This window comes from Oryx dammah, unplaced genomic scaffold, assembly GCF_014754425.2.
Source record: "Oryx dammah isolate SB20612 unplaced genomic scaffold, SCBI_Odam_1.1 HiC_scaffold_5, whole genome shotgun sequence".
In the NCBI taxonomy this organism is placed as follows: domain Eukaryota; kingdom Metazoa; phylum Chordata; class Mammalia; order Artiodactyla; family Bovidae; genus Oryx; species Oryx dammah.
The window spans coordinates 91717836-91733100 of NW_024070189.1; the positions used below are offsets into that span (position 1 = coordinate 91717836).

Here is a 15265-nt window from a genome sequence, read left to right on the forward strand (position 1 = left end):
TATGGACTGTAGCCCTGCAGGTTCCTCTGTCCACGGGGTTCTCCAGGCCAGAATACTGGAGCAGGTTGCCATTTCCTACTCCAGGGGATCTTCCTGATCCAGAGATCGAATCTGCCTCTCTTTCACTGGCAGGGGGATTTTTATCTGCTGTACCACCAGGGAGGGCTGCCCTGGTGGCTCAGTGGTAAAGAATCCACCTGCCAAATGCAGGGGAGATGGGTTGAATCCCTGGTCTGGGAGGATCCTTTATGCCACGGAACAGCTAAGCCCATGCGCCACAACCACTGAGCCTGCGTTCTAGAGCTCACCTGCCGAACCTACTGAAGCCTGAATGCCCTAGAGCCTGTGCTCGGCAATAAGAGATGCCATAGGAATGAGAAGCCAGAGCATCTTGAGTAGAGAGAGAGTAGCTTCTGCTCGCCACCAGTAGAGAAAGACTATGTGCAACAACCCAGAAAGACCTTCTATGCAGCAACGCAGAAAGACCCAGTGCAGCCAAAAATAAATAAATAAATAAATAAAATTTAACAACAACAAAAGCAAGTGGCTTTCTCCAAAGGCATCAAGGTTCTTTCTGGCTGGTTCTCATTCCACCTGATCAGCTCACATGGGTATCACAATGAGGGACACCCCAGTGATGGATCTTTAGGGTAGCCCCCATACTCACTGCAGATCCTTGGTGTTGATGAGGAAGAGAACCAGGAGGCTGCTACTGTTTTTCCGGAGAGGACACTCATGGGAGTCTCGGTTCTGGAGGGTGGGCAGTAGGGAGCTTTGGTTACCCCCACCTACTTGTCCAGCCCCACCCTGCCTCCCTCCCCAACCCCTCCCCTGTCCCCGGGGCAAGGGTGAGTCTCTCCCTTCCTCTCTGGGAGAGGACAGGGGCCTTTGAGTTTCAGAGGCCAAAAGACAACCCTCCCCTTCCTCTGCCTCTCCACCCTCCTCTCCCCACTTCCATCCCTACCACTCACTGAGTAGGAGCGAATGCTGCCAGATCTCACCCGGGTCAGACTGAACCCCACCTGGCAAGTGGAAAGAAAAGAGACTGTGAGGTGAGGGATGCCAGCAAGGACCTCTATCAGTGGCAACAGACAGATAACCTCGAATTTCCTTAATACCTACTAAGGGGGAGATCCTGCATTCACTGACTTTTCCCACTTGCCCCCAGCACTCCAATCCTCTTCCTTTAACTCCTAACCACTCGACTGGGATGTCATTTCCTCCAGGAGACCTTCGCTGGTTCCTCTCCCCCCACCCCCAATTTAAAATGATGATGTAAAAAATAAACAGAATGTTTATGGCTTCCTGCCTTGGGCTCTTGAATCCAACACACTTGGATCTATGTCCAAGCTCTGGGACTCTGAGTAAGCCACATACCTCTGAGTCTGTACAAACACCTGTAAAATTTGGTTTACAGGTGTAATATTTTCACAGGAATCCTGAAAGGTGGCTATGACAGAACAGACTCATGAAAATTGATTTGCAGTATATGGGTACCCAGTGAGGGTTCAATAACACTAGCCTCTTATTTTGACTGCAGGAATTGGGGCTGTCCCGTTCACTGGTAGGCTCCCCTCTCACCAGCTCAGTGTATAGCCTGAGAAATTATTCCTCAGTTGCTGCTAAGTCAAGTCAGTCGTGTCCGACTCTGTGCGACCCCATAGACGGCAGCCTACCACCCCCCACCCCCCCACGCCCCCCGCTCCCGCGTCCCTGGGATTCTCCAGGCAAGAACACTGGAGTGGGTTGCCATTTCCTTCTCCAAAGCATGAAAGTGAAAAGTGAAAGTGAAGTCGCTCAGTCATGTCCGACTCAGCGACCCCATGGACTGAAGCCTACCAGGCTCCTCCGTCCATGGGATTCTCCAGGCAAGAGTACTGGAGTGGGTTGCCATTGCCTTCTCCTCAGTTACAGATGAGCAAATATTCCTGTTACAGATGAGCAAATAGAAACTCAGAGAGACCAAAGGAATGGCCCACGATCACAAGGGTGAGGCACAGCTAGGATGTGAATCCAGAATTTGGGGAGAGTGGGTGGGCTCAGAAACTCGTCGTGCAGCTCTCCCTCCTCCAGCAAATTTCCCAAAGCCCCTCACCAGCGGGGGCTTCTCTTCTGTATCCTGGCGGCCTAGCCTCAGGAGGCTCAGATTCACCTCCAGGGAGCCGTTGGTGTAGAAACCAAAGCTGTTCAGTTGGATATCTGCTCGCTTCTCCCCCTGCCGGAGACCAAGGAAATAGAGACAGTTCAGACTTCCCACCAGCCCAGCCCCAGGGCTCGGGCACGAGGTTCCGCCAAGGGCTTCGGCCCCCTCCCGGTATCTCTGTATTTAGGACAGGTTAAAAGGGTGACGGGAGAGCAAGAGAGGGCCACCTCAGTAGGCCATGACCCCAGACCAATTCCAGGTAAGCACAGAATGGTTCGGGATCCTCTGGCCACCATTCGGAGAGTCCAGAAAGAGAAGGTCTGGGATACGTGGAATTCTCCCTACGAGGTGGGCATCACCCGTAAAGCAGAGTTACGCATCTTGGGGACCCTGGTCCTCAATTCTCGGAAAATTTTTAGATTCCAACTGAGTCCCCAAAATCCCAATTAGTACTCTCATTCTAGAACCCCCAGGGACTTCCCTGGGCGGCGTCAAGGGTCCCTAGCAGCCCCCAAACGATCCCAATAATTTAAAGGCCTCAGAGTCCTGGGTCCCCAGAGGTGAAGCCCCACCCGCTGTGGGCAAGGGACGACCCCAGGGCAACAGGCCAGGCAACTTCAAAAGAACCACTGAGGGGGATCCTCTGGCGAGACCACTCCTGGCCTGAAGCAGGGGGCGCTGGACCTCTCCATTCCGCATAAGGAGCGGGGGAGGTAGGACGAGACCACTCCAAGCTAGGGGCTTTTCCGGGCCAAAGCTGCGCCCCACTCCCCAGACCGCCACGCGGCGGGACTTACCGTCAGCGTCAGCCGGTGAATGCGTCCACAGGAACCGCCTAACAGCAGCAGTAGAAGTAGCCACGGCCCCCATTCCGCGGGGCTCCCACGACCGAGCCCCCTCCTCTCTCTCACTGCCATCTCTGGAGCCACCGCCTCCCTTGACACCGCCTCTGACGCCCCCAGGCCCGCCTACCGATGAGCCAATCGCCGCACGGTGGGGGCCGACCCTTCTGCTTTTTGAGCCCTTCCAGCCAATCACCGATTGCCTCCTCTCGCGCCCGCCCCCTGTAAGACGCCAAATGGACAGCACCAGTCCCGAATGGGAATGCTAATATTGCTTAACCCCGCCTTCACACCCACCAATCACTAGAAAGATTGTCCCGGATGTAAGTTGATAAACAGTTCATCCAACCATTTGTGATGGAGCCGATATCCTTCCCTGAAGAGGAATTCCTCCACCCACTCTTAACTGACAGATCCGTTCAGAACTACATTACCCAGAACGCAAGGTTGGAGGGGGTGGGGCAGCAAACAACTCAATGGGGGCATACAATAAACTACATCTCCCAGTATCCCTAAAGACAGACTTCCCCCTTTCGCCCTGGGGATGTGGCTCCCAGCCAAAGCTCAGGCTTTTGGTAAACACTTGCATTTGCTAAAGCCTGTCTTGTTTTCCTAATCTTGCTGATCCACTGAGAGGCCAAAACCTGGCCCCAAGCTAAATCATGACCCTGGAATGACCTATGATCCCAGACTGAGTTACTAGGCTTAGGCGGACGCTTCTATCCTGGAGTGAGGCCACTGGATGGAGTCCCATCCCCAGAACCCAGGACAATCTTGATTCAGGCTGAACCGCAACACCAGGCTGAGCGCCTATCTGCAGCTAAGTCCTGATCTCAGCTGAAACGCAGCTCTCCCTTCCCCTTCTACTCTCAGCCTATACTGAGCCTTAATCTCTGGCTGAGTTTACACCTAGACAGATCTCAGATAAAGACTGAGCCCTGACCTCAGATTAAGACAGACCTGTGGTCCTTCGTTTGAGTCCCAGGCCGTCGACTAGTGGCTCACCCCTCTCCTAAACCTCCGATCCTAGTCAGGTCCCATCCCAGTTGTGGTGCCCACCTGGGATGAATCCCAATTTCAGTTGAGACCCCAACTCCCAGGCTGAGCCGCTGAGTTCCAGACCCCAGGCTGTTTCTGACTTGATCTGACCCTCTAACCTCTGGCATGCATGCTCAGTAACTCAGTAATGTCCGACTCTTTGTGACCCTATGGACTGTAGCCTGCCAGGCTCCCCTGTCCATGGGATTTCCCAGGCAAGAGTACTGGAGTGGGTTGCCGTTTCCGTCTCTATTTAGCTCTGGAGCCCGTCTATTTTGCAATTTGAAGTTTTCTAACTCGGAAGCCACCAGCAGGTGGGGCCAGGTCCCCGCAGAGCCGTCTGTCCCATTGTGGGTTACTGGAGCTATCTATCCTCCTAGCCGTGTTGTGACTTCTTGTGTCCTGGAAGACGGGGCTCAGAGTCTGACTTGTCCCAGGGGGTCTAATGCCCTCAGCCCCAGCAGGGCGACTGTCACCTCTGTAACCAAAGAGAAAGCACCAAAGGCAGGAGAGGATGGGAGTGGGGGGAGGTTGCTCTTGGATCTCGCCACTTTCATCCCAGTGCCTCAAAGGGATGAACAGTGTGTGAACTGACTTTTATGAGAGAGGTGACAGACTTCCAAGCCCAAGGGTTCGAGGAGCGGGGGAGTGGTGGAGTAGGAATACCAGGGTCTGTGCAAATTGTTAAACCTGATTGGGCCTTAATGGATGAGACTGGGAAATGGGCAGGTGCAAGCTCCAACTGTACGGGAGCCGAGGAAAGGCCTGGGCCTGGCGCCCCAAGGACAGCCCGTCCTCAGTTTCCCGGCGTAGACTTTAGGGAGGGAGGCAGGATGCGGTAGGAGCGCTAATGGACCCGGCCTTGGCGGAGGCGCGTCCTGGACAGGATCGAAGTCCTCCCATCCGCCCTGTGGCCGGAGGGACCAGACCATTAGTGGGACGAACGTAGACGTCTGGAGCCAGGCCGGCCCGCAAGAGCGGGGTGACCTCAGTTCTCCCTGCGATAGAGTGGGGGGAAAACCTCTTGGGTTGGGGTTTTAGTGTCTTGGCCCTTTAATGAATGATTGAAAGGAAAGAGGAAAAGAAAAACTTTCCAGGGCGGGGCAGGGATGGGGTGGACAAAAGGGTCCCAGGGCATTTGGAAAATGGATGGGGGTCCTTTAAGGGGTCTGTCCAGTGGCGTCGGGTGGCGGGCATTCCTTTAAGAAGGGGCGGGGCGTCTGTTGGGCTCCGCCTCCTTGGAGGGGGTCTTGCTTTCAAGGGGCTGTGCCAGGGCTCCAAGAGTGCGGGGGCGTGGCAGAGTGTACGGGGCGTGACAGAGCTTGGAGTGGGCGGGGCCTTAGCGAGGCGGGGTCGGGCTCCTTGCCCTGGGCTGAGTCTCCCGGCGGCGGCGGGCGGCAGGGACCGGGCGCGGTGGAGGCGTCGGCCGCGGCGGGAGCAGCATGGATTGGGGCACCGAACTGTGGGTGAGTCCGTTCCGCTTGACTCCAAGTTCCTCCCTTCCTGGGGTCCAGACCCACGATTTGCCCCTGCAGTACCCCAGCGGGATCTCTGCGCGTTCCCTTCCACCGACCCCTGGAATCCCCTCTCTCCGCGGAGTTTCCCAGGGCGGTTCAGGACGCCCCGGAGCGGAGGGCGACCTTTAAGGAGCCGCGTAGGGAAACTGAGGTACGGGGTTCATAGTGAGGAGGGCAGAAGAAGTCCTGGGACCAGGCCTGAGCAGCCGGGAGAGGTCACCTATTTTGAGCGCCCTGACTGGGCCGGCGGCTTATCTTACGGCCCCTGGGTCCCTGCCCGCCGTCCGCCCGTCCGGCTGGGGCGGGGGAGGGGGCCCTCTGGCCACTTCCAACCCCACGTGGGACCTGGAAGTCCAAACCGCCCTCGCGTCGCCTCTAATCTACAATTAGGGAATTGGGACGCTGTAGGGGGGAGGGGGCTGCGAGCCTCGGCCTCAGCCCCCTCCCCCAGCCCTCCTTAGGCACTGGGAGGGGCCGCCACCAATCGCCTCGAACCTATGCCCTGGAAGCCCCAGAATTTTTTCCCCTTTACTAGCCGGAACCTCTGACGCCTCCTCTTTCTGGGGGCGGTGGCACTCCTGGGTTCCTGGGTGCCCTGGGTTAACTAGATCGTCCCCCCCACACCAACTCTGGGATTTCTTTTGGAGGTAAAGTGGAGTCAGTGAGGAAAACTGAGTCGCCCCTGGGGGGACTCTGGGAAGCGTGGCGACCGGGGGAACCTAATGCCCGCGCTCCGACCATTCTGGGGCCCCCCCAAGCTGCAGGGAACCCTGCCCCTCTGGCCCTGACTCACGGCAGACCGGCCGGATTTTCCGGAATCTGGGGGGGATTAGGGGACCGGGGGCAGGGGGAGTGGCCTTGCCCCATTCCACACCCCTCTTGGAGCCGGGAGAGGGGACCCTGTAGTCCGGCTGGGGCCCCGCCCCAGTTCTCTGGCCCTTCCCGGGAAGGGGAGGGGGTTCCCGCCGGTTTCCTGCCTCCCCCCGCGCCGCTCCGGGGCGGGGCCGGGAAGCCACTCCTTCTTGGAGCTCGGAGCCAGGAGGCTCCCCTTGCTGCTGGGTTGGCGGCTGTGGGGTCCCCGGGTCCTGACCTTGGTCCTCCCAATCCCCCTGCTAGGATCAGTTTGAGGTGCTCGAGCGGCACACGCAGTGGGGTCTGGACCTGTTGGACAGATACGTGAAGTTCGTGAAAGAGCGGACGGAGGTGGAGCAGGCTTATGCAAAGCAACTGCGGTGAGACCCTAGGGTGGCCGCGCCTAGGGTTAGGGGGAGCGGTTGGAGGACTGGGGGCTCAGCCTTCCTGCCTCTCTCCGTAGGAGCCTGGTGAAAAAATACATGCCCAAAAGACCTGCCAAAGATGACCCTGAATCCAAGTAAGAACGAACACCGGATGGATACAGAGCTAGATTTGGGAGGGCCAAGGGTATGGGACCCACTTCCTCTCTCTCTCTCAAGCTGGGCTCCCCGCAAACAGATCCCTCACTTCTCACCCCAGTTCCACCTAGAGGCGTGATCTTGGATGCAGGAACCGAATTACCTGGCTTGGAATTCTAAATCCACTACTTTCCAGCTGAACTGCTTTGGCCACTTGACTTCAGTTCTCAGCCTCCGTTTCCCTCACCTATTAAGTGGGAGAGGCTCCCACAGTTACTAAATGAGTGTCTCTGGGCAAGTGACTCATGTTGTGAGCCTTGGTTTTCCTCTCCTGTGAATTGGGGATGAGGATGTCCTTGTAGGGGCTCATATGAAGATTAAGATATTGTGTTAAAACAATGCCTGGCTCATTTCACTTTATTCCAGTTCCAGAAACCCCCAAAGCTCTAGAAAACAAAAGATTTTCTGGTCGCTTGTTTGGAGGCAATCTCAAGACCTGAACTGACATGAAGTTAATTAAGTTCATTAGGGTCGTCTTGGATTTTATCTCACTTATGTGAATACTAATGCTTCTTGCAAAAGCATTTATAGTATTTGATTATACGATGCTGCTACTGACACCACGAGAGTGATGCAAAAAGATGGTGTAAGCATCGCATCCCCTTTCTAAGACCTCCCCAAATTTTGAGAATTCTGAGTTTCTGTGTCCCCCTCGAGGGTTGGAGGTGTGGGCCAGAATTTATCGTTGCTTCTGGGGTGAATGTCTTGGGGCTCACGCTTTCTCATATGGAGGTGGGTCTGGGGGCTTGTGGCTCCCAGGGGTCCTGACCCCCAGCCCCTGTCCCCCCTCCACCCCACCCCAGGTTCAGCCAGCAACAGTCCTTCGTGCAGATTCTGCAGGAGGTGAATGATTTTGCCGGCCAGCGGGAGCTGGTGGCCGAAAACCTCAGCGTGCGTGTATGTCTGGAGCTGGCCAAGTACTCGCAGGAGATGAAACAGGAGAGAAAGATGGTGGGTGACCCCTTCTCTGGGGCTTCCCAAGGGTCCCCTGACATCAGGGTGAGCCTTATCGGCCCCTCTTCCCACAGCACTTCCAAGAAGGTCGTCGGGCCCAGCAGCAGCTGGAAAGTGGCTTCAAGCAGCTGGAGAATGTGAGTCTGTGGGTGTGGAGAAGCGAGGCTCTGGCCCCGAGCAGCTGGGTGAGGGTTGTCAATTCACTTCATCTGGCCTGGACCCCTCCTCTCCTGTGGGTTTTCAAGCTGCCTGTTGTCCCCACCCTGACTCCCAGTTGCTGGTGACTTCCCCCCAGTGCCTGAAACCGTGGTGGGCAGTTCCTTCATTCCGGTTCTGTCCCCAACACAGAGTAAACGTAAATTTGAACGGGACTGCCGGGAGGCTGAGAAGGCAGCCCAGACTGCTGAGAGGCTTGACCAGGATATCAACGCCACCAAGGCTGATGTGGAGAAGGTGCCTATAGGGTCTGAGACAGGCTTGGGGGTCAGGGTTAGGCAAGGCCAGAACTGGGCTATGACCCTCCCCCACCTCGATATTCCTCAGGCCAAACAACAAGCCCACCTTCGGAGTCACATGGCAGAAGAAAGCAAAAATGAGTATGCAGCCCAACTACAGCGCTTCAACCGTGACCAGTCTCACTTCTATTTTTCCCAGATGCCCCAGATATTTGATGTGAGTGCTACAAACCCCAGTCCCACCTTCCCTAGAGAACCCCAGAGTTAACCAACTCCTACACATTTGTCAAAACCCCAGCTGTAATGCCCTAATCTCTAAATTGAAAAGGAATTAGAACCAAATAGTCAGTGTTCTCCGATTTTATTCAAGCTGTTCTTTCTGCCAGGGATGTCGTTCTTTCCTTTTGTAATTCCTATGTTTTTCCAAGCCCCAATTGTAACAAACCCTCTGAAAGATCTCAAATTTCCCTTCTCCTGTTTCAGCTCCGTACTCTACTCTCTATCCCAACACTGAGACTGGCAGTATCTGTGTTGGGTCTGCTTTTTTTTTTTTTTTTTGGTCATCTTTTTTCTTGAAATTCCTGGCTGTGTTTTTTTCTTAGTATATTTTAAAAATTAATTAATTAGGCTGACCTTGTCTTAGTTGTAGCATGTGGGATCTAGTTACCTGACCAGGGATTGAACCTGGACCCCTTGCATTGGGAATGCAGTGCCTTAGCCATTCAACTACCGGGGAAGTCCCTTCCTGGCTACATTTTCACCTCCTTTGAGAAGCCTTTCCTGACTCCCTAGGCAAAGGGAGGGCCTCAGATTCCTCTCTGACATCTCCCTGGCCTCTGAAATTTCTCCCCTGACCACACTGAGCTGGAAGTCTCTGTGTTCAATTCTGTGTTTTCCCTGCTAAACTGGGCTTGGGGCTGTGGTCAATGTGGGGCTCCATTATGCTCAGGAGGGAATCACTCTGCCACCAGCCCCTCGATCAATGCCCCTGAGAACTGTGCCCCCCGTCTCTACAGAAGCTGCAGGACATGGATGAGCGGCGGGCCACCCACCTGGGGGCTGGTTATGGGCTCCTGTCAGAGACTGAGCTGGAGGTGGTACCCATCATCGCCAAGTGTTTGGAGGGCATGAAGGTGGCCGCAGATGCTGTGAATGCCAAGAACGTGGGTGCCTGGTCCTGGCAGTGGACCAAGGGGGACAAGCAGTGGTTGGGGGTGGTGTGCAGAAGTAGGAATCCGAAGGCTGGACCCCCAGTCTTGCCTGGGGGTGGTGTGCAGAAGTAGGAGTCCGAAGGCTGGACCCCCAGTCTTGCCCCTGATTGCCCCTCACCATCCCCAGGATTCCCAGGTCCTAATTGAGCTGCATAAGTCAGGCTTTGCCCGTCCGGGTGACGTGGAATTCGAAGACTTTAGCCAGCCCATGAACCGCGTGCCCTCGGACAGCAGCCTGGGTACCCCCTCCGATGGACGGCCAGAGCTCCGAGGCACGAGCCGCAGCCGGGCTAAACGCTGGCCATTCGGCAAGAAGAACAAGGTGGGGGCCGGGGCCCTCAGGGTGGAGGGCTGGGTGTGAGTGGGGACAGCAGGGGCCCACACTGAGTCAGCCCCAGCCTCCGGAACGCTGAGTCCCGGGCAGGAATTTTCCTCTTGGCTGCTGGCCCGGGCTGGAGGGAAGGAAGGCGGCTGGGCCATTGGTCTGGGAGTCCCCCGAGGCTGGGGGGGGCGGGGCGGATTGACGGGGAAGGGCCTGTGGCGTCTGTCTGCTGCTTCTCAGGAGGCTGAGAGAAGAGACCTGCTTTGGGGTTCGGGGCTAGGTGAGGGCTTGGGACACCAGCCCTAGGGACTCCCCTTGAGTCTCTTCAACCCTCTGATGAGTCTTTGGGCCCCCTAACCTCAGGCTGGTTTTTCTTGGGGGGATTTTTGGCTTTCAATGTCAGGCACATACCTGGACACCCCTGTTTATACCTTTGACAACCCCCTCCTCTGCCCAATTTATACCTTTGACTCCTGCTTCATACTTTTGATCCCTGTAGACATACACTTTGAATCCCCTAGCTTAAACCCTGGCTGTAGCCCTTTTGGTATTTCATGCCTTTGACCCTTCTCTTAGCTTGCCCTTGACATCTATGGCCCATTTTTGTCTGAGTCCTTGATTTCTGCATGCCTCTCCCTCCACCTTCTAGACTGTGAGCCCAGAAAGCTGGGGATGAGGGTGGGGTAGAGAAACACGGGCCTCCCTGTGCCCCCCAGCCTCCATTCTAGAAACTGGACATAAGATGCAAAGGAGGTGGGAAGTGTAGGGGGGTAGAGGGGGAGGGGTCTGGCCTTCTGGCTCACAATCTAATGCCCTCCCGCCATCTCCCAGATTTTTGTGTTGCTCTTTGCATGCATTTTCTGTGTGTGTGATTGTGCATCTTGACTTGTGGTTTTCTTACTTTTTTTTTCTTTTCTCCATTTGGTTTTTTTTTTTTCTTTTTTCTTTATTGCGTCCATCCGCCGTCCATCCGTCCGTCCATCCGTCTTTGTTCTCTACATCCTCCCGACCCTTCTGACCCATGCCTTCCCTGGCCCCTGCCGGTAGCCGTGCCCCCCACCTCTCTCCCCCCTGGGGGGCCCCCTGCCCTCGGCATTACCTAATGGACCCCCGTCCCCCCGCTCCGGCCTCGACCCCTTGGCCATACTGAGCGAGATCAGTAAGTCGGTCAAACCGCGGCTAGCATCCTTCCGCAGCCTTCGAGGCAGCCGTGGGGTAAGTGAGGCCTCTGGGGGAGGAGGAGGGGGCGGCCCCAGCCCGCCCAGCGGCCGGGTGGCGGGACCCTGGGCTCGCTTCCTGCCGCAGGCTGGGCCCCCTCCTTCCAAGGCCCCACCTGGACCTGCTTCGCTCTGTGCATGGCCTTGCCCCCCAAGAACCTTGGGCAGGGAGGAAGGTGGACTCGGTGTGTCTTAGGCCTATCTTAGACCTGGGAGCTCGAACTCTGTGTTCCGGAACTCAGTCCTCTTCCACCTTGCAGACAGTGGTGACTGAGGATTTCAGCCACTTGCCCCCGGAGCAGCAGAGAAAGCGACTGCAGCAGCAGCTGGAAGAACGGAACCGTGAACTACAGAAGGAGATGGACCAGAGGTAAGGTGAGGGGCTGAGCAGGTAAGGAACAAGGTGAAAGGATAAATGAATCACACTGAAATGGTACCCAAAGATCTCCTCTCTAACGAACCCCAGGCCCGAATGGGTTTAGAAGGTGAACTGCAAGTAGAAGACTGAAGTGACTTAGCAGCAGCAGCAGCGAGGAGAAGAAGCAGTTTCTTCCCACCTTATACAAGTCATTCTAGGAAACAGAGAAAAAGTGAAAGGGACTTCCCTGGAGGTCCAGTGGTTAAGACTGTGCTGCCAACGCAGGGAGCACAGGTTCAATCCCTGGACAGAGAATGAAGATCCCACATGCTGCCAAAAAGATTGGAAGAAAAAAAAAAGAGTGAAAGCTGCCAGTTCATTTAGGAGGCTGGTAGAATCTCAGTTCCAAAACTGAGTTAGCAAGAATTCAAGAAAATAAAATTATGGATTTATTTAATTAACTTAATGATCTTAGATTGCAAAATCCTAGCCAATCCAAGTCCAGCAATGTATTAAAAACAGTATTACATCATGTGGTGATGGTGATTGCCCAACTCCATGAATGAATTTAATGCCATGGAATTGTACACTTAAAAATAGCACAAATGGGAAATTTTATATTATGTATATACCACAATAAAGAATAATAATAAAAAACAAACAAACAAAAAAATCATGATCAGTGGGGTTAGCCCAGAATGCAAAGATGGTTCAATATCAAAAACATCTATGAGTCTTATTCACTCCATTAATTGGCTAAAAGAAAAAAAAGCATATGGTTTTTTCATTTAATAACTCAAAAGACTCACAATATTAACAATAAAAAAACCTGCCAGATTAAAAAAAAAAATCTTTACTCAAACTTTCCAAGTAGCGAGATTCTCTTCCCAGTCCTCTTACATAATAAGAATGACGTTTGCCACTTGCAGATAGGCAGCCAAATAATATTTTGCTGTTTTGCACAGAACTTCTTGTACAAAATGGCTTTTATTGGTATAAAGTTCCATTTGATTATTGTTCCTGAGTGTTTCGTTTTTGTTTTTTTTTTTTTAATTTTTGGCTGCACCTCGAGCAGCATCCTGAGTCTTCGTTCCCTACCAGGGATGGAACCTGTGCCCCCTGCAGGGGAAGTGCAGACTCTTAACCACCAGACCACCATTCCTGAGGTTTTTATGATGTTGAGGTTACTGGTGCATGCTCTGGAGTCCAAATGGACTGGCCTTTATTCTGGTTCTTTCCAGTTTCCTCATCTGTAATGAGCATCAGGTATTAAGACTGGGAAGAAGTTGAATCCAGGTTTGTCATCTTCCAGAGGTCCATGCGTGTAACAATTACTGCCTGTATATATAGACATGGAAGAAGCAGGGATGGGAGACTAATGATAATAATAATAGTAATACCTAGCATTTATAGAGTTTCTAACTCCTTACATGGATCATTAGAATTCCTGTTTTCCTGAGAGACTGTGATACACATAGGAGACAATGGGTATCCTACCTGAGAGGTAGGCTCCACATAGTTCTGTTTAGTGCTGTATTTCTAATGCTTAGAATGGGTTTCTGGTATGCCATATGCTCTCAGTATGAAAATCTGAAAGTGTTAGTTGCTCAGTTATGTCAGATTCTTTGCGACCCCCATGAACTGTAGCCCTCCAGGCTCCTCTGTCCATGGAATTTTCAGGCAAGAATACTGGAGTTCATTGCCATTTCTTCTGCAGGGGATCTTCCTGACCCAGGGATCAAACCTGCATGTCCTGTATCTCTTGCATGGGTGGTTCTTTACCACTAGTGCCACCTGGGAAGCCCCCTATATACACTCAGTTCAGTTCAGTTCAGTTCAGTCACTCAGTCGTGCCCAACTCTTGCACTACTATGTATAAAATAGATAACTAATGAGAACCTACTGTGTAGCACAGGGACCTCTACTCAATGCACAGTGGTGGACTAAATGGGAAAGAAATCCAAAAAAAGAGGGGATGTATGTATACATGTGAGCTGATTCACTTTACTAACGCAACATTGTACAGCAGCTATACTCCAGCATAGTTAAACTCCAGTAAAGGCACTGCTCTCATCTTCACAACACATATAGATACCATTATTCTCCTTTCACAGACAAGCCTACTAAGACACAGTTTTGGAACAACTAGGAAATGCCCGCTCTAGGATTTGAATCCAGGCTATGAAGCATTGGCTGAGCTCCCTGAAGCAAAGCCCATCTTTTTTTGTTTGTTAAATCACATGGATTTCTTTCTCCTCCATCTGTCTCACCCTAGGGAGGCCCTGAAGAAAATGAAGGATGTGTATGAAAAGACACCCCAGATGGGAGACCCAGCCAGCTTGGAACCCCGGATCACGGAAACCCTGAACAATATCGAACGGCTGAAACTGGAAGTACAGAAGTATGAGGTCAGGGCAGACCCTGGGGAGAGGTGGGGCCGGCAGGCCTGGCTGAGTCACTGCCTGGTGGGGACGGGGAGAATGAGGGACAGGGAGGTGTAGGTGGTGGGGGCTCCAGCTGTTTCTCATCACTGCCTCTGGTGTACATGGGTGATCTCAGGAAACCTCCAGGCCCAGAGTGGGCTGACCCCAGAGCCTGGCCCTGGAGCTGAGTGTGCGGTCCCCTCCTTTCAGGCTTGGCTGGCAGAAGCTGAGAGCCGAGTCCTAAGCAACCGGGGAGACACCCTGGGCCGGCACACCCGGCCTCCAGACCCCCCAGCCAGCGCACCACCGGACAGCAGCAGCAACAGCAACAATGAATCTCAAGAGAACAAGGAGAGGTGAGCAGGGAGGCTAGGGTGGGTCTGTCCCCAGACCTGGGACCCTGGTAAGGGGTGCCTATTCTCACTGCTTTACCTTCTTCAACCAGCTCTGAAGAGCCCCCATCTGAGGAAGGTCAGGATGCCCCCATCTACACAGAGTTTGATGAGGAATTTGAGGAGGAGCCCGCCTCCCCCATTGGTCACTGTGTGGCCATCTACCACTTTGAAGGTATGGACAGCCTGAGTGGTACATTGGTGACTTTGGTGGGGGGTGGGGGCAGGGGAGGGTGGCATTTGGGGCTAGACTCTGTTGAGATCCGCCTCCAGCAGACCTGAGCCCACTGCCACCCTGTGACAGGGTCCAGCGAGGGCACCATCTCCATGGCTGAGGGCGAGGACCTCAGTCTCATGGAAGAAGACAAAGGCGACGGGTGGACCCGGGTCAGGCGGAAACAGGGAGGTGAGGGCTATGTGCCCACCTCTTACCTCCGCGTCATGCTCAACTGAACCCTGCTGGAAGCAGGAAGAGGGGGGCTGTTGGCTGCTGCTTCTGGGCCACGGGGGGCCCCAGGACCTACGCACTTTATTTCTGCCCCCGTGGCTTTGGCTGAGACCTGTGTAACCTGCTGCCCCCCACCCCCACCCCTTCACTCCTCTCCCCAGATGGACCCGCTGTGCCTTCTACCATTGATGTACATACTCATGTTTCGAATCTTTTTTCTTCCTGCCGCTCGGCTAGGGTCATTTTGTTTTATATAAAAAATGGTGAAAAACTCTTGGAGTCTGTGGCTTATTAGGAGGTTTGGATACTGGGGCTGGATATTCAAACACCACCCTCCTTAAGGGCCACGCGGGGAATGAGGAAGTGGCAATGAACCTGGGTACACCTTGGATAAACTCTGCCCCTTGCTGGGAGTCGAGTGTTTGTCTGTGACTCCGGTAGGGAGGAGGGTGCTGGATGTCACCCCTTTGGTGTTCCCTGCAGCTCACATCTGCTGAGCACCTACTGTGTGC

At 54.0% G+C, this 15265-nt stretch overlaps 2 protein-coding genes across 5 annotated transcripts; one reads left to right on the forward strand and one right to left on the reverse strand.

Moving 5' to 3' along the window:
* Positions 1-261: 261 nt before the first annotated feature.
* On the reverse strand, positions 262-3103 carry GPR108 (G protein-coupled receptor 108). The gene is made up of 4 exons (XM_040242096.1): positions 2941-3103; positions 2096-2215; positions 972-1022; positions 262-750 (listed from the first exon to the last, which is right to left on the reverse strand). Exons 1-4 carry the CDS (start codon positions 3058-3060, stop codon positions 664-666), a joined length of 378 nt encoding a protein of 125 aa, XP_040098030.1. The 5' UTR covers positions 3061-3103; the 3' UTR covers positions 262-663.
* Positions 3104-3503: 400 nt separating this feature from the next.
* TRIP10 (thyroid hormone receptor interactor 10) lies at positions 3504-15027 on the forward strand. Of its 4 annotated transcripts, none has more exons than XM_040242097.1 (15): positions 3504-5489; positions 6657-6772; positions 6856-6912; positions 7777-7924; positions 8002-8064; positions 8276-8380; positions 8471-8599; positions 9399-9545; positions 9721-9915; positions 10963-11130; positions 11393-11502; positions 13766-13898; positions 14124-14269; positions 14359-14480; positions 14610-15027. In XM_040242097.1, exons 1-15 carry the CDS (start codon positions 5466-5468, stop codon positions 14756-14758), a joined length of 1812 nt encoding a protein of 603 aa, XP_040098031.1. In that variant the 5' UTR covers positions 3504-5465; the 3' UTR covers positions 14759-15027. The 4 variants fall into 4 exon arrangements, with proteins under 4 accessions (XP_040098031.1, XP_040098033.1, XP_040098032.1 ...); XM_040242098.1 differs by lacking the exon at positions 3504-5489 and adding an exon at positions 6013-6187; XM_040242099.1 differs by lacking the exon at positions 10963-11130 and having other exon boundaries at positions 5377-5489.
* The last annotated feature ends 238 nt before the right edge of the window (positions 15028-15265 follow it).

What these genes read in the sequence shown, in the direction of transcription:
- GPR108 (XM_040242096.1), bottom strand. Translation starts at nt 3,060, where the DNA reads ATGGCAGTGAGAGAGAGGAGGGGGCTCGGTCGTGGGAGCCCCGCGGAA. An exon ending in TTCACCGGCTGACGCTGACG is followed by an intron (nt 2,216 to 2,940) that starts GTAAGTCCCGCC and finishes GGTCTCCGGCAG; the next exon opens with GGGGAGAAGCGAGCAGATAT. An exon ending in GCAGCATTCGCTCCTACTCA is followed by an intron (nt 751 to 971) that starts GTGAGTGGTAGG and finishes CCCACCCTCCAG; the next exon opens with AACCGAGACTCCCATGAGTG.
- TRIP10 (XM_040242097.1), top strand. Translation starts at nt 5,466, where the DNA reads ATGGATTGGGGCACCGAACTGTGG. An exon ending in CATTCGGCAAGAAGAACAAG is followed by an intron (nt 9,916 to 10,962) that starts GTGGGGGCCGGG and finishes CCCTGCCGGTAG; the next exon opens with CCGTGCCCCCCACCTCTCTC. An exon ending in CAGAAGGAGATGGACCAGAG is followed by an intron (nt 11,503 to 13,765) that starts GTAAGGTGAGGG and finishes GTCTCACCCTAG; the next exon opens with GGAGGCCCTGAAGAAAATGA.